The sequence below is a fragment of the Chlorocebus sabaeus genome, chromosome 2 (assembly GCF_047675955.1).
Source record: "Chlorocebus sabaeus isolate Y175 chromosome 2, mChlSab1.0.hap1, whole genome shotgun sequence".
In the NCBI taxonomy this organism is placed as follows: domain Eukaryota; kingdom Metazoa; phylum Chordata; class Mammalia; order Primates; family Cercopithecidae; genus Chlorocebus; species Chlorocebus sabaeus.
The window spans coordinates 49,208,158-49,226,742 of record NC_132905.1 but is presented as its reverse complement, the minus strand read 5'-3'; the positions used below and the strand labels follow the sequence as shown (position 1 = coordinate 49,226,742).

At 41.4% G+C, this 18,585-nt stretch overlaps 1 protein-coding gene across 3 annotated transcripts in view; it reads right to left on the bottom strand.

The window, feature by feature from the left end:
* Window positions 1-18,585, bottom strand: part of KIF16B (kinesin family member 16B) — a 313,597-nt gene that overhangs the window by 246,809 nt on the left and 48,203 nt on the right. For all 3 annotated transcript variants that reach the window (XM_007960606.3, XM_073008383.1, XM_007960575.3), the window contains exons 4-8: window positions 9,529-9,645; window positions 6,858-6,955; window positions 5,443-5,552; window positions 1,978-2,120; window positions 38-206 (exon numbers count right to left, since the gene is read on the bottom strand). In XM_007960606.3, coding sequence (XP_007958797.3) covers window positions 38-206; window positions 1,978-2,120; window positions 5,443-5,552; window positions 6,858-6,955; window positions 9,529-9,645 — 637 coding nt within the window. The remainder of the gene's footprint in view (window positions 1-37; window positions 207-1,977; window positions 2,121-5,442; window positions 5,553-6,857; window positions 6,956-9,528; window positions 9,646-18,585) is intronic.

Sequence of the window (18,585 nt, the reverse complement as noted above, 5' to 3'; positions counted from 1 at the left end):
AGGAAAAAGAGGAGGCGGGAGCCAGGCGTAAGCATACCTAAGGCAGAAATGACGTTCCCCAGAGTCACGAGGGACTTGTTAATATTTCCCCCTTCCTTTAGCCTAACCCCGGTGGCTCCCGTGGCATCTGCACGCTCACTTCCGGCAAGATCAACCAAGTGGATCTTACTGACGGTTTCACATGGCATTTCGGAATCAAATTTAGCCTGTGGTAAAATAAAAAAGTAAAATTGAAGAGGTGCAAAGGGCCCTGATGTTGTTGATGATACGAATTCTAATTATTTTCCACTCCTCACTGAGATCTCTCAGGGCAGATATTTTTCAGTTTTGTTGTTTTATTGGCCTTCATACTGATTATAGAAACTTCTCACATTTAATCTAGTGCAACAGAAGTTACTGTATATGATTCTTAAACTTTCTGAAGAATCTTTCCATTCTCAACAAAGCCCTGCTGAATCAGGCTGTGGAAAGAACAGAAAATTAGGCACTGAGTGGCACTCAGCCGAGAAATGTAAGTAAACAAACAATAACTTTTATTCTCATCTAGAATCCCAGCCTTCCAAGAACAAAAGCTTTCCAAAATATGATCAAAGTAGACAAGTACAGAAAAGAGCATTCAACCATTATTGGATGTTAAAACATCTTGTTACACAGATTATTTTTTTAATGTAAAATCTTAAATACTATATTCCTTGCTTCTGAATTCTACCAAAATTTTATGTTCACAAAGACTTCTGATCTACATGTTACATTTCGAACCAAAATGCCCCCAAATTACCATATTTTTATAGAAATATAAACCTATTAGAAATGAGAGATGGTGGCCAGGCCCAGCAGCTTATGCCTGTGATCCCAGCACTTTGGCAGGCCAAGGTGGGAGGATCGCATGAGCCTAGGAATTCAAGACCAGCCTCGGCAACATAGTGAGACATCATCTCTAGAAAAAACTTAAAAAAAAAAAATTAGCTGGGCGTGATGTTGTGCACCTGTAGTCCCAGCTCCCTGGAAAGCTGAGGTGGGAGATCGTTTGAGCCTAGAAGGTTGAGACTGCAGCAAGCCATGATCACAACACTGCACAGCCTGGGCAACAGAGTGAAATCACGTGTCAAAAAAAAAACAATAAAAAAATTAGAGATGGTCATATGCTAATCAGGCACTAACCAGAAAGCAGGAGAAAAACCAATCAACTTGAGTAACTCAAAAGGAAAGGTCTAACAGAAGATTAAGATATGGAGAATATAAGGCAAGTTGTTCTGACTGGCCTTAGACAATTCATTTTCTTGCTCTTTGATCTCCCTCATTAATAAAACGCTGCCTCTTTGTATCTGATGTGTCTAACTGTTAACACAGATGAGGACATCCCCAAGTTCCTAGCATATACTTAGAGCCTGACAGGACACTTCATTTTTGCATTCATCTATTCTACTGGCCTCAGTGTTAAAATATTTACCCTCAATAATTTCCACAGATGTTCAAGATGCTCTCAACCTCTTGATCATAATGAATTCTTACATTAGTACTTATAAATATTCGCTGCCCTTTAATATCACTCTAATAATCATAATCAACACGGCAAGGTGAGTGCCATGGAGCGGTAATGGGTAATGCACTGCACTGAGCTACTCACCTTGACTTCCAGCTGGTCTGACTCACAATCCATTATATCCCACAGAGTTTGCAACAATGAAAACTTTTGCTTAATTAAGCACAGAGCAAGTTGTTTTATGTCTAGAACAGGGTGGAAGCCTGCTAAGTATTTCTTAAGGGTACACATCAGGATATTTCAAATTACTGTGATTGTAACCACAGAGAAACTCAGCACACAGCACATGTTCAACTCTAATTAACAAGAAAATGACAGTCAGTCACCTTTACCTGCTGCTGCTCCTGGTTCAACAATGATTGGTCCTCAGCTGGTGCTAATCAGCAAGTAAAGACCTCAGGGATGGAGCCAGCCGGGCCCGCAGCTGCCCTTACCTGAGTGAACTTGATGGTGAAGATGGCATGAGACCTGCTGCTGACGTCGTTCATCCCAGTTGCTGCGGTGGTCCGGTTGATATTACCCGCATCCATAAGTTCTTCTACGTCAGCATAATTCTGTACTAAATGTTTGGATAAATCTGAAAAAAAAAAATGTAAGGGGTGAAGAAATCCCCCTAATATATAGGAAATGGAATACAAAATTGCCCTCTATGAAATAATACACAACTCCAAAATCTGCTGACCTGTCTGAAGACCTCACTTGTCTCTCTAGGGCGGTGATATGTAACACAGACCTGGTTGCTGGGTGGCTGGGGTCAAATCCCAGCTCTGCTGCTTACTAGCTGTGGCTTTACATAGTTATGGACAAGCTGCTTCACCTCACTGTGCCCCAGTTACCTCACGTGATCATGTGCACCTACCACATAGGGCCACGGTCCCCAACTTTTTCGGCACCAGAGATCAGTTTCATGGAAGGTCATTTTTCCACGGATGAGGGGTAGGGGGAACAGATTCAGGATGAACTTGTTCCACACCTCAGATCGTAAGGCATTAGTTATATTCTCATCAGGAGCATGCCACCTAGATCCATCATACGTGCAGTTCAGAATAGAGTTTGTGCTCCTATGAGAATCTAATGCTGCCACTGATCTGACAGGAGGCAGAATTCAGGTAGCAATGCTCGCTCCCTGGCTGTTCACCTCCTGCTGTGCGGCCTACTTCCTAACAGGATATGGATCAGTACCAGTCTGCAGCCCGGGAGTTAGGGGCCTCTGACATAAGGTATTTAAGATAAAGGTTAGCTATTATATTATCATCAATCTCATTAACATAGAAGATAGCACATAGAAGAAAAATGAAAAAGCACTGCCTCCATGCAAAACCCAATGGCATTTTTTAAATCGTTTAAAAACATTGTTTCATTAACTTTTCTGGAACATTCATATGGTTCTAAAGTCAAAGGCTACACAGTTACACTGTGTAAAGGGTCCCTGTCCCTATGCTATAGCTCCCCACTTCCCCTTCCGTCAGGGAACCAAATGTTACATACCCTTCTACAAATAACCTATACATATACAAGCGATCATATTTATCTGTAACTATCTTTTCCCCCTTACATACAAATGGTAGCATACCATAAGCATTAGTTTTCACCCTGCTTTTAAATGGAATAATACATTAAAGAACATTCTGTATCAGTTAAGGTGTTTCCTCATTCATTTTTAAGGCTGCAGGGGATTGGATCATAAGCATGTACCATGACCAATTTAACCATGGAGACTACAGAAGTTGTTCATATTTTGTTTCCAATTATGAGTAATGCTGCTACAAATAGTCTTGCACATAAGTCTTTTCAAATGCCTGTGAATGTTTATACAGAATAAATTCTTAGAGGTGGAATTTCTAGACAGTTAAAATTTTGATAACTATTGCAAAATTGTTCTCCATATAGGGCAATTTCCACCCAGCAGTAGCAAGGTATAAGAGTGCTTGTCTCCCAGCACCTTCCACAATACTGTCTTATTGGGATTATTTACATCTGCCAAAGATGGGTGACAAATGTTACCTCCAAGTATTTTTATTTTGTTTTTCTCTTAGTATGAGTGAGGCTAAGCATTCCTTCCTGCATTTAAAAATCATCTGTATTTTCATTTCTATGAACAGCCTAGTCATACATATTCTTTGTTCATTTTTCTACTTGGTTGTTGAATCTGTCCTTACTGATTTATAGGAGTTCTTTATATAGTAGGAAAATAAGTCCTTTGTCTAAAACTTGAATTCAAAATATTTTTCCTATTTTGTAATCAAGCTTTTTACTTTGCTTACAGTGTTTCTGTCAAGCATGATGTTTTATTTTGCTATCCTTTGTTTAACCATTTCTAATTTAACATTGTTTATTTTACGGTTTCTGAGTTTTAAGTTAGGTTTTTAAAAGCCTTCTTTCCTCCAGGTTTCTGGGGGAAAAAAATTTACTCACGGATTTTTATAGTTATTTTATTATTTAATATTTTTACACTTAAATCTTCAGTCTAGTTACCATTTATCCTGGTGTAAAACTGAGTTGTGGTACCAATTTACTTTTTTCTCCTCCTCGACAGCTTAATAATCCCTCCAATAATTTCCCTAAGGTTTGAATAGCACATTGATTATAAACTAAATTCTCCTAAGTATCTAGGTCAGATTCTGGATGTTTGCCCTGTTTTGTTATTCTGTCTCTTCATACATCAATTTTATATGTTTTAACATGTGATAAGACACTTGTCAGAAAACAGGAAGGCATGAGTTAGGCTAAAAACTCTTAATAGTAATAGCTATACCACAAGCCATAGAACAACTACATACTGGCACACCTTGCTTTGTTTTGGGCATACAAGGCAAAAGTTTAAGTGGAAATTTATTAAAATACAGATGGGCCGGGCATGGTGGCTCATGCCTGTAATCCCAGTACTTTGGGAGGCCGAGGCAGGTGGATCACGAGGTCAGGAGTTCAAGACCAGCCTGGCCAAGATGGTGAAACACCGTCTCTACCAAAAATACAAAAATTAGCCAGGTATGGTGGCAGAGGCCTGTAATCCCAGCTACTCAGGAGGCTGAGGCAGAGAAGCGCTTGAACTCAGGAGGCGGAGCTTGTAGTGAGCGAGATCACACCACTGCACTCCAGCCTGGGCGACAGAGTGAGATTCCGTCCCAAAAGAAAAAAAAAAAAAAAAAGAATACAGATAGGGTCCTGTTGTATCTCCCAGTAAAAGAAGACAACCAAAACCAGGAAGAACTTTAAACCTGTGACTAGTTCTGTCCTGCATCCACAGAGACACAAATGAAGAACATGAAAGCATGTCTCTATGTGTGATTCCTGCAGGCCAGCTATTCTAAGTTGCCTTATACAGAGGAGGTAAGATCAGCTTCATTAAGAGGACAGTTTTAAATCCAGCCAATTCTTAAATAATTAGCAAAGGCCAATTCTGTACTCATCATTGCTTGTGTTATTCCTCACAACTGACTGTGCCACGACTAGCGTATCACAACACAGATGCTGAAACCCACAGAGGAAATCCTCCAAACACACTTCCTACGAGGCAAGAGGTTCAGAATATCTTTATTGTCATATATCACCATTAGGGTCAGTAAAGATACACTGTAAAAACGCAGTGCCATTTAGACAGACAGACTGCAGGTATGCTTACCTTACCTTACATTTGGAAAAGAAAATTCCAGAGATTTCTTAAAAACAGAGGAAATCTATTGGTAAGCCTCAGAAAATCAGCGAATGGCCAGTGAAGTAGAAATTCACTAACTGAACATCATGTAGTGACAGTTCATGTCATTCTTACTCTAACAAAATTCCAAAATTAAAATTAAATAAATTTTTAAAAGCTCACCATTATGCTGTATTTTTTCTTTGAAAGTGTTATTTTTACATAGATCGCAAAACGAATATGGCTGTGAAATATCTACTCTTACCCTCAACATAAGGGCCTTCTTTGGGATGCTCACGGACTCTCAAATTGAAGGTTTTAGATGACTTCCGCCGAAGTAGATCTCTCACACGTTCGTTATAAATTTCTAAGTAGCTAAAAATTTTAAATAAAATTGAATTCAGAAAAATGATTTCAGACATTAATATCAGTAACAACACATAACAGCAGCAACCTGCTAACATAAATGGCAACAGCAGCAGTTACCATTTACAAGTGGTGACTATGTATCAGGTACGATGAGTCCTCACTTAAGGTCATTGACAGGTTCTTGGAAAGTGCAACTTTAAGGGAAAGGACATACAGTAGGTCCTCAAATAACACTGCTTCCTTCAACATCATGTTGCTATAATGTTGGTAAGAAAAAGAACTGGTTTCATTATATGTTGTTTCACTTAAAGTCACGATTTCTAAGAATGTATCAAGAAATGACATTAGGCCAGGGGTGGCGGCTCACGCCTGTAATCCTAACAGTTTGGGAGGCCGAGGCAGATGGATCACTTGAGGTCAGAAGTTCGAGACCAGCCTGACCAACATGGTGAAACACCATCCCTACTAAAAATACAAAAATTAGCCGGGCGTGGTAATGGATGCCTGTAATCCCAGCTACTTGGGAGGCTGAGGCAGGAGAATCACTTGAACCTGGGAGGTGGAGGTTGCAATGAGCCAAGAGCATGCCACTGTACTCCAGCCTGGGTGACAGAGACTCCATCTCAAAAAAAAAAAAAGGAAGTGACGTTAAGTAAGGATTTACTGTACCATGCTAAGCACTAGACATGGATTATTTCATTGAATTCCTACAATACACAGAGATAGGTACCACTACTATCCTCATTTTATAGGTTAGGCAAGGGAGGTTTAATGTGATTCAAATAACTTGTCCAAGACCACACAGCAGTCAAGTAGGTGTAAAAACCCTATATTGCCATATCTGGTTCTGCCCTTGAAACTACCAAGAGACTGGCTCCCCTCACAGGTTTAATTTCAAGGAGGAAAAAGCACCTCAACCACTCAGATTTACTTGGAGGTTGGATTTATAGTGATCCAGCCAAGATAAAGAATAATATAAACCTTACTAAGCTAAAAGAATGAGGCAAGTAATTGGGCATACACTTAAAAGTCAGCAGCTCATTCCATTTGAGATGAACATCCCAATTAGTTTCTGACCAAGCTGTTATTTCTACCAGCTCCCAAATCCTTATCCAAACTGTACCCAAGAAAATCACTAAAAACTTACGTGTTTTAAGCTTTATCCCCAAACCATGATCACAGGAGGGGAAAAGGGAAGACTTTTTCTTTAGGAATCTAAAAGACTTTATCCATTTCCAGTACCTAAATGCAAGCCAACCAGCATTGACTCTAATCAAGCTCACACTCGGTTACTCAGGCCACAGGCCCTACCTGACTTCAGTTCGAAAAGAAGCTTCATCCCATCTGGTGGTTTCATTTATCCGACTGAAGAGCCCTTCGCAGATCCGAGGTATTAAGCCAGAATCTCCCTGCAATGGGAAGGACTAATGTCACAGCTGTCACTCAAAATAAAAGCAACTGATGATTGAATCTGCAATTTGCTGGTGCGAACTTAGACTCAAGTGGCCTGTATGCCAACCCCTGGCCTACCACGGCCCACGCCATATACCCCCTCCAGGGCTGCTTTCTGTTCTATGAAATGAGATGATTGAGGCTTCTGATTTATACATGCTGGGACTCTGATAATATATGGTCATCAGTTGTTAGTTAAATCATGGCTTACGAACAAGGAAACTTAATCTCTAACATTTAAATAAGACAGTCTATAACTGTACAATAAATGTTAAAAATATATGCTCAAATGACCAAGGTAGGTGAAATACACAGCAGGCAAAAAAGAAACATCAAGAAAAACTTAGTAATCCCCATGGCAGTTAACAATTGTCTTAAAAACTTAGGTAACAAGACCACATTAAAATCCATGCTTGCCGGGTGCGGTGGCTCAGCCTTTAATCCCAGCACTTTGGGAGGCCAAGGCAGGTGGATCACCTGAGATCAGGAGTTCGAGACCAGCCTGGCCAACATGGTGAAACCTTGTCTCTACTAAAAATACAAATATTAGCCGAGTGTGGTGGCACATGCCTGTAATCCCAGCTACTGGGTAGGCTGAGGCAGGAGAATCGCTTGAACCTGGGAGGCGGAGGTTGCGCCATTGCATTCCAGCCTAGGCAACAAGAGCAAAAATCCGTTTCAAAAAAAAAAAAACACCACATGCTATGTCCCTACTTTGATAGCTAACCCCTACCATAGCCTTCCTCGATGGAAAATTTTAATACACCATATTATTTATACAATGTGGGTGTAACATTCAATAATATTTATGTTTCGGTCAGCCTTAAAAAGCTGATGAACCTCAGAATATAGTAAAAATCAGGCAAAATGATCTTGCTAGGAAACCAAGGCAGAGCATCAATGCTTTCTTGTCATGCTCCCTCCCTACCTTCACTCAACCCCCAGGCCCAAAAACTAAAAGACGGCATGACTGTGTTCAGCGATTGTTTTTTCTTTGTACCATTAAATCAGTACTAATTCTTAACAAGGAAAAATGAGCCTCACATCATATTTTTGGTTCTTACTTTAAAATGAAGAAAGGATACCCAAGCAGCACTCAACTGTAAGATCAGAGAAAAACACTTGTAATCTGTGAGTGCTTTATAAATGTTTGACTTATATAAAATAGTTACTAGGGAATCAACATACAAATTTCACTTTTAGAAATTTACTTTTTTTTTCCAAAGATACAGTAGGAAAGGAGGAACTGAGAAGTAATGATAAAAGGAAATGTGAAACTCGAAATTAGCTGTTTGTTCCTCTCATTTGTTCTTCCCTTTTCAGATTGAGAACTTGCCGAACAACACTGACTGACTTCTTGTGTAAAGGAAAAGCCTGGATGTAAGCAGTGAGGTTACATGTCCTGAAATAATTTATTCTGGAAAGTTCTGTTTTCTAACACATGACTTCCATGAACCTCCAAACCTTCAGCATTAAAGACACCACATGTCTGCCAGCAGGACCCTCAATCATCTTCCACTAGTGTCTCTACATCTCGACCATGCCACAGGTTTGGCAGGCAATGAACAGAGTTTTCATTAAGAAATAAGAAAAAAAAAAACAGGCCAGGCACAGTGGCTCACGCCTGTAATCCCAGCACTTTGGGAGGCCACGGCGGGTGGATCATTCAAGGTCAGGAGCTCGAGACCAGCCTGGCCAACATGGTGAAACCCCATCTCTACCAAAAAATACAAAATTAGCCAGGCGTGATGATGCGCACCTGTAATCTATTTGGGAGGCTGAGGCAGGAGAATCGCTTGAAACCAGGAGGCAGAGCTTGCAATGAGCCGAGATCGCGCCACTGCACTCCAGCCTGGGCGACAGAGTGAGACTCCATTTAAAAAAAAAAAAAAAAAGAAAACAGAAGAATGATCTAAATCTGGAGAAAACACAGAACAAGAAAGTTCTTGCAATAATTCCTAGTTTTTACTCCTCTGTATTTTGGGGCAAGTATAACATTAATATCAGTTAACTTACATAGCTTATAAAACTGCATACGGTGTGTTTATAAATATGTAAACTCTATATAAACTATATAATTCTAACTTTTTAATGTATTTTCAGGATTTATGTAGTACCTTTCTATCAAAGAGTTAGAATTTTTTTTACATTTTACTTGGGGAAAAATGTTTTGAATAATTTTAAAAAGAACAGACTTCAGTAATTTTATTCAAACGGTTGTGTTGGCAGAAAAGAAGAATAAATTACTTATGGGCCCAACACACTTTTTTGATAAGATTATAAGGCCTTTAAAAACAGAAAATGAACAGGGACTTGCATCCATTATTCATGCTTATATACTTAAAATTATTTCTAATTTAAAATCTCTCAAAGGAAATTTAGTCCAACTTATTACTGAGTTTTATCTTATTACTAAAGAATAATCAGAACATGAAAAGTTAGTACAGACCAAATAGATAAAAGAGATCATTCTACCAGTGCAGAGAAAGATAACGAGAAATTTCCTTCCCACACAGTATAAACAACGTACAGAATTTCCCATCATAGTGTATGACTTTCCAGATCCAGTTTGCCCATATGCAAAGACACAAGCATTATAACCTTCAAATGCAGACTTCACGACGTCTGTGCCGAGGGTTTTGAAAACCTGAAAGCCAAAAAGAACACACAAAAGATACAATTAGCATAGATTTTAATAAAAGCCCCTTCAGTGTTGACAATGTTCTTGAATGATACTTTCAGCTCTTAAGGATTAGACCATATAAATAAATCACTGCAGAACCATTTACAACAACATATGTATATACCACAGTTTTCAATCAAAAATAAACTTTTTAAGCAAACAAAAAGCAGCCCCATCCTCTTTCCTACTTAAGTTTACCAAAAAATATCCTGAAGTATACAAATGTAAACAAGGCAAAGTGACAATCATGTTTAGAAGCAAAGACTATTTTAAAGCATCATGATTAGCCATTCACAATTATATAAATATATAAAGCTATTCGTTCTATCAGAGCTTCCAGAAACAAAATATTCAAAACCTGAAGGTCACAGCAGACAGAAATTCCTGCCCAAGCCAAGCCAAATCAATGCCTTCATTTTAAGGGTCCAGCTACTCATCAAAATCAACCTCTGCAGGTGCTCATGGAGCTGAGTGATGGGTGGGTGCAGATGAGGCTGGGGTGGCTGGGCTCCCCCATGTCAGTGTCCAGGTGCTTTTTCCTATTTGGACATTTGCCCAGGATGGAAAAGGCAGGGAGACAAGCTGTGTGGGGCCAGGGTGGGGGTCACACCTACAATGGCCTGAGTCCACGTCCAACATTCCACATAATTACAATTTGGATAGTGAAAGGAGGTGAAGTACAAATGCTTCACCCAGACAACTGATGGTAAATGAAGGAAATCAAGGTTCAAAATCTTCTTAGTTATAGCCAGCTGGAAAGAGACAACCAAAGCTTTCATGTAGTCTCCTGTCCCCTCAGCCCAACACACTAAGGGCAGATAAAGCATCTCCCTGCTTCAAAAGGTAGGCACAACAGCCGCTGAGGAGATGCCAAAAGGGAAGCTCGCTCAGCTTCAGGTGAAGGGCTCCTCTGTGGTGTCACCACCGTCCAAAATGGGGCCTCAGCATCCCTACAAGAGCATTCACTCTACGACTGACACCACATCAGCCAACTCATGGGACCCAGAAGGATCGACCAAAGAGTCATCACCAGCTACTGCCAAACCAAGAGCAGCAGGTCCCAAACTTTGCAGCACATTACAACCGCTTGGGAAGCCTGGAAAAGTCCAATGGCCAGGCCAGTAACCCAGCCCAATTAAGTATGAATCTAAGGGAGTGTGAACCTAGGAATCCATTCTTCTAAACTCCCTATGTGATTTCAAAGCAGGGCAACATTTGAGGAGTGACCTAGAGCACTCACATCTGCCAGTCAGCGCAGGCAGTACAGGGACCCTGCGTGGAGGCCAGATTCCCATTAGGATGTGCACACGACCCACATCAGTGCGGACATATGGTGACAACACCCCTCTGGCCACAACACCCACACCCTAGACAGGGCCGATAAACCTGGCCATCTGCATCTCAGCTCCACCTCAACCATCCCTGCTGATAACACAGCCTGTCATCCAAGGACAAGATGAAAATACAGCCAACTGGACCTCAGCTGTCTTCAGATCCATCTTCCCACTGACTTCTACAGACTGTTTCCTCAGCCTCATCAGTAAAAGATTTCAACAAACTGTCATTTCAATTGAGTCATTTCCACAAATTGCCAGTCTCACTCATTCTGAGTTAATTCTTAACCATTTTAGCTTTAAGAGCTGACAGTTTTCGATCTTGCTCTCAAATTCTGATGACTTACTCAAGTCTCAACCATAATGGCAGCTCACACTTACTCCGGTCTTTCTAAACCCTTTCGTGTGTTCATGTATAATTCTCATCAAAACACTACAGGCTGAGTAGTGTTACAAGACCCATTTTTCAGATGAGGAAGCCGAAGGGGGAGAGGCCAGGTAACTGGGCACACACCAGGGAGTGCCAGAGCCGGGACTGCATCCAGGACTTTCTTATCACTGTGATGTGTCCTCTTCCCACACCCTCGAAAGCAACAACCAGGCCCCAATCCTACCTTGAAGGGCCCCTCCCCGATCTTCTCTTAAGAAGCAAAAGTCAGGAACCCCAGGGACACTCAGGACTCCAGACCACCAGTTGGAGTCTTATTTTCACCAACGTATATGGAATATGAGTAAAAACTAAATATTTCCCCAATTCTCTCAGATTAAACAAAACACAAAAGGCAAATATCATTTTCTTATGAATTCACTAGTAAGGAAAAAAGTCGTCTAAACACTTCTCAAAGAATAAAGAAGGATCTTTTCTCATAGTTTGGCCTGGGACTAAACCAAAGTCATGGAAAATATCACATTTAAACCAAACCCAAAGGTTTTCAGAATAAAATTATTTCCTAGGGTTAAAATCTATGCCTACCACTTTGCTATTGCTTCATTGCCCAGAAAGTTAACACAGGCGGTTTTCCAATTCAGTGGATCAGTGGGGTTTGGTTTGGGGGAGACATGACTGCAAACGGGTCTAGAAAATCCAGGTTTGGAGGCAGAGACCCTGGGCTGGCTCAGTCTCAGCCTCACTCTCAGTGGGTCTCAAAAAACCCACCCAAACTTGGCGCCATGATCTGGAAAAGCAGCCAGCACTGCCTGCATCTCTCCAGGGGTCTTGGCAAGGAAATTGAGATACCCCCCTCACAGCTCCCACAGAGGATGCACCAAGCACCGCCCCCACAACCAAGGTAGGAAGGAGGGCCTGCTTTATGAGACTGACAACCGCTCTTCCCTGCTGGCATCAGAACCTGGCTGGCCTGGTTGCCTGAAACCCACCTTGCTGCCTGTCAGAGCACAGACTTGAAAGCTGATTTCCTGAGTAATCCAAGGCATCACTGGGGCCTCACTTGAGGGGAACTGCCCACAAGAGGGCACTGTTAAAACAAAGACATGCTCATCGGGCATGTCAACTGGGAAATGTTAGGTTTCAAGTTTCTCCTGGGTTGAATTAAGGAACAGGTTGTGTGAGATAAAGCCTCCCTTTGGAGTTTTGAAGAACCATTAAGAAAAGCAGACCTTGTTTAATCGTCTTTAATTCACATGACTGTAGATTTAAGTTGCTCATTGATTTTCTAATTCTAAAATTAATTTGGGAGAAAAAATATTAATGGTCATCTTACTTGGTATTTGTTCAAGGTTAAGGGAAACTTGAACTATAGTAGTAGACACGATATATTTTCTCAATATGCCTTTACATTCAAATCACACACACACACACACACACACACACACACACACACACACCATGCTACACTCGCGTCTTCCCCTATTTATAGCAGGGATGCGACCTGTCAGCCATTTCCTGTGCCTGATCCATCTGTCATCGAGAACACACCACTCCTTCTCATCCACATCCTTAAGACCTTCCAGTGGCATCTCCAGCACCCTATACAACAGCCCCATGGTCCAACTCTGTTACTATTAAAAGTCAATTAGGTCTACAAACCTGAGCAAGTTCCTTAAGCTTACTGAATATCTTCAACAAAGAAAAGTAGAGTTAAAATTTAACACATTTGATTCCTGTGAGGATTAAACAAGATAGAACATATGAACACCAAGCAGAGTTTCTGACACCAATAGAATTTCACCAACATCAGTTTATCTTTCCTCTCCCAGGCCTTCTTTCAGACCAGGCACCACCTCTCTCTGTGAGGGTCCCATTCTCATCACTGCTATTCCTTCCTACTTTTTCCTAATTTTTTAAGAGACAGGGTCTCGCTATGTTGCCCAGGCTGGACTTGTCCTGGCCTCAAGCAATCCTCCCACCTCAGCTCCCCAAGTAGCTGGGACTACAAGTGCGCAATGCTGCACCCAGCTCCTGTTTTTCCCAGATGTTTGATTCAGTATCTTCTGGATACAGTCGCTCCAGTCCTCCAACCTTAACATTTACACTGTCTCAGAAAGCCAACTTCCTCCACAAACCATTTACAAACAGACTACATTTCTCAAATGTTAAGGTGCACACAGAGAACTGGGGATCTTGCTAAAAACAATTCAGATCTAACTCAGTAGGTCTTGGAATAGGTCCTGAGATTTCACATTCCTAACAAGTTCCCAAGTGGTACTGATGATTCTGGTGCATGGACACATTTCAAGCTGCAAGAAACAAGTACTTTTGGTGGCTGGCAAGATGGCCAAATAGGAACAGCTTTGGTCTGCAGCTCCCAGTGAGATCAATGCAGAAGGCAGGTGATGTCTGGATTTTCAATTGAGGTACCCGGCTGGCTCATCTCACTGGGACTGGCTAGACAGTGGGTGCAGCCCACGGAGGGTGAACAGATGCAGGGTTGAAAATAGCCTCACCCAGAAAGTGTAAGGGGTTGGAGAACTCCCTCCCCTCGCCAAGGGAAGCCATGAGGGACTGTGCCATGAAGAACGGTGCATTCCGGCCCAAATATTATGCTTTTCCCACGGTCTTCACAACTCGCAGACCAGGAGATTCCTTCGAGTGCCTACACCACCAGGGTCCTGCGTTTCAAGCACAAAAGTGGGCAGCTGTTTGGGCAGACACTAAGCTAGCTGCAGGAGTTGAACCTGAAGCCAGGGAGCCAAGTGGTCTAGCTCAGTGGATCCCATCCCCACAGAGCCCAGAAAGCAAAGATCCACTGGCTTGAAATTCTCGCTGCCAGCACCGCAGTCTGAAGTGGACCTGGGATGTTCGAGCTTAGTGGGTGGTAGGGCACCCACCATTACTGAGGTTTGAGTAGGCGGTTTTCTCCTCACAGTGTAAACAAAGCTGCCAGGAAGTTTGAGCTGAGCGGAGCCCACCACAGCTTGGCAAAGCCCCTGTAGCCAGACTGCCTCTCTAGATTCCTCCTCTCTGGGCAGGGCATCTCTGAAAGAAAGACAGCAGCCCCAGTCAGGGGCTTATAGATAAAACTCCCATTTTCCTGGGACAGAGCACCTGGGGGAAAGGGTGGCTGTGGGTGCAGCTTCAGCAGACTTAAACGTTCCTACCTGCCAGGTCTGAAGAGACCAGCGGAACTCCCAGCACAGCGCTCGCGCTCTGCTAAGGGACAGACTGCCTCCTTGGGTGGGTCCCTGACCCCCATGCCTCCTGACACCTCCCAGCAGGGGCTGACAGACACCTCATACAGGAGAGCTCCAGTTGGCATCTGGTGGGCGCCCCTCTGGGACAAAGCTTCCAGAGGAAGGAACAGGCAGCAACCTTTGCTGTTCTGCAGCCTCCGCTGGTGATACCCAGGCAAACAGGGTCTACAGTGGACCTCCAGGAAACTCCAGGAGACCTGCAGCAGAGGGGCCTGATTGTTAGAAGGAAAACAAACGAACAGAAAGAAATAGCATCAACATCAACAAAAAGGACATCCACACAAAGGTCGCCAACATCAAAGACCAAAGGTAGATAAATCCACAAAGATGAGGAAAAACCAGTGCAAAAAGGCTGAAAATTCAAAAAACCAGAATGCTGCTTCTCCTGCAAAGAATTACAACTCCTTGCCAGCAAGGAAACAAAACTGGATGGAGAATGAGTTTGATGAACTGACAGAAGTAGGCTTCAGAAGGTGGGAAATAACAAACTCCTCTGAGCTAAGGAAGTGTGTTCTAACCCAATGCAAGGAAGCTAAGAACCTTGAAAAAGGGTTAGACGAATTGCTAACTAGAATAACCAGTTTTGAGAAGAACACAAAAGAGCTGATGGAGCTCAAAAACACAGCACAAGAACTTCATAAAGCATACACAGGTATTAATAGCCAAACAGATCAAGCAGAAAAAAGGATATCAGAGATTGAAGATCAACTTAATGAAATAAAGCATGAAGACAAGATTAGAGAAAAAAGAATGAAAAGGAATGAACGGAGCCGCCAAGAAATATGGGACTATGTGAAAAGACCAAACCTACGTTTGATTGGTGTACCTCAAAGTGATGGGGAGAATGGAACCAAGTTGGAAAATACTCGTCAGGTTATTATCCAGCAGAACTTCCCCAACCTAGCAAGGCAGGCCAACATTCAAATTCAGGAAATACAGAGAACACCACAAAGATACTCCTCGAGTAGAGAAAAACTCAAGACACATAATCATCAGATTCACCAAGGTAGAAATGAAGGAAAAAATGTTAAGGGCAGCCAGAGAGAAATGTCGAGTTACCCATAAAAGGAAGCCCATCAGACTAACAGTGAATCTTTCGGCAGAAACCCTACAAGCCAGAAGAGAGTGGGGGCCAACATTCAACATCCTTAAAGAAAAGAATTTTCAACCCAGAATTTCATATCCAGCCAAACTAACCTTCATAAGCAAAGGAGAAATAAAATCCTTTACAGACAAGCAAATGCTGAGATTTTGCCACCACTAGGCCTGCCTTACAAGAGCTCCTGAGGAAGCACTAAATACGGAAAGGAAAAACCGGTACCAGCCACCGCAAAAATATACAAAATTGTAAAGACCATCAATACTGTGAAGAAACTGTATCAACTAACGGGCAAAATAACCAGCTACCATCATAATGACAGGATCAAATACACACAAAACAATATTAACCTTATATATAAACAGGCTAAATGTCCCAATTAAAAGACACAGGCTGGCATTTTAAATTAGATAGAGTCAAGACCCATTGGTGTGCTGTATTCAGGAGACCCAGCTCATGTGCAAAGACACACAAAGGCTCAAAATAAAGGGATAGAAGAATATTTACCAAGCAAATGGAAAGCAAAAAAAAAAGCAGGGGTTGCAATTCTAGTCTCTGATAAAACAGACTTTAAGCCAACAAAGGTCAAAAATTAAAAAGAAGGGCGTTACATAATGGTAAAGGGATTAATGCAACAAGAAGAGCTAACTATCCTAAATAGATATGCACCCAATACAGGAGCACCCAGATTCATAAAGCAAGTTTTTAGAGACCTACAAAGAGACTTAGACTCCCACACAATAATAGTGGGAGACTTTAACACCCCACTGTCAATATTAGACAGATCAACAAGACAGAAAATTAACAAGGATATTCAGGACTTGAACTCATCTCTGGACCAAATGGGACTAATAGACATCTACAGAACTCTCCACCCCAAATCAACAGAACATACATTCTTCTTTGCACCACATCACACTTACTCTAAAATTGACCACATAATTGGGAGGAAAACACTCCTCAGCAAATGCAAAGGAATGGAAATCATAACAAACAGTCTCTCAGACCACACTGCAATCAAATTAGAACTCAGGATTAAGAAACTCACTCAAAACTTTCACTACATGGAAACTGAACAATCCATCACGTAAACAGAACCAATGACAAAAACCACATGATTATCTCAATAGATGCAGAAAAGGCCTTCGATAAAATTCAACACACCTTCATACTAAAAATTCTCAATAAACTAGGTCTTGATGGAAGGGATCTCAAAATAATAAGAGCTGTTTATGACAAACCCACAGCCAATATCATACTGAATGCGCAAAAGCTGGAAGCATTCCCTTTGAAAACCGGCACAAGACAAGGATGGCCTCTCTCACCACTCCTATTCAACACAGTGTTGGAAGTTCTGGCCTGGGCAATCAGGCAGGAGAAAGAAATAAAGGGTATTCAATTAGGAAAACAGGAAGTCAAATTGTCCTTGTTTGTAGACGACATGACTGTATATTTAAAAACCCCATCATCTCAGCCCAAAATCTCCTTAAGCTGATAAGCAACTTCAGCAAAGTCTCAGGATACAAAATCAATGTGCAAAAATCACAAGCATTCCTATACACCGATAACAGACAAACAGAGAGCCAAATCATGAGTGAACTTCCATTCACAATTGCTACGAAGAGAATACAATACCTAGGAATCCAACTTACAAGGGATATGAAGGACCTCTTCAAGGAGAAGTACAAACCACTGCTCAAGGAAATACAAACAAATGGAAAAACATTCCATGCTCATGGATAGAAGAATCAATATTGTGAAAATGGTCACACTGCCCAAAGTAATTTATAGATTCAATGCTATCCCCATCAAGCTACCATTGACTTTCTTGACAGAATTAGAAAAAACTATTTTAAATTTCATATGGAACCAAAACACAGACCATACAGCCAAAACAATCCTAAGCAAAAAGAACAAAGCTGGAGGCATCATGCTGCCTGACTTCAAATTATACTGCAAGGCTACAGTAACAAAACAGCATGGTGCTGGTATCAAAACAGAGATATAGACAAATGGAACAGAACAGAGGCCACAGAAATAACGCCACCCATCTGATCTTTGACAACCTGACAAAAACAAGCAATGGGGAAAGGATTCCCTATTTAATAAATAGTGTCGGGAAAACTGGCTAGCCATATGCAGAAAATGGAAACTGGATCCCTACCTTACGCCTTATACAAAAATTAATTCAAGATGGATTACAGACTTAAATGTAAGACCTAAGACCATAAAAACCCTAGAGGAAAACCTAGGCAATACCATTCAGGACATAGGCATGGGCAAAGACTTCATAACTACAACACCAAAAGCAATGGCAACAAAAGCCAAAATTGACAAATGGGATCTAATTAAACTAAAGAGCTTCTGCACAGCAAAAGAAACTATCATCAGAGTGAACAGGCAACCTATAGAATAGGAGAAAATTTTTGCAATCTATCCATCTGACAAAGGGCTAATATCCAGAATCTACAAGGAACTTAAATTTACAAGAAAAAAACAAACAACCCCACCAAAAAGTAGGCAAAGGATATGAACAGACAATTCTCAAAAGAAGACATTTATGCAGCCAACATACATATGAAAAAAAGCTCATCATCACTGGTCATTAGAGAAATACAAATCAAAACCACAACGAGATACCATCCCACTCCAGTTAGAACGGTGATCATTAAAAAGGAAACAACAGATGCTGGAGAAGATGTGGAGAAATAGGAACGCTTTTATACTGTTAGTGGGAGTACAAATTATTTCAACCATTGTGGAAGACAGTGGGGCGATTCCTCAAGGATCTAGAACCAGAAATATCATTTGACCCAGCAA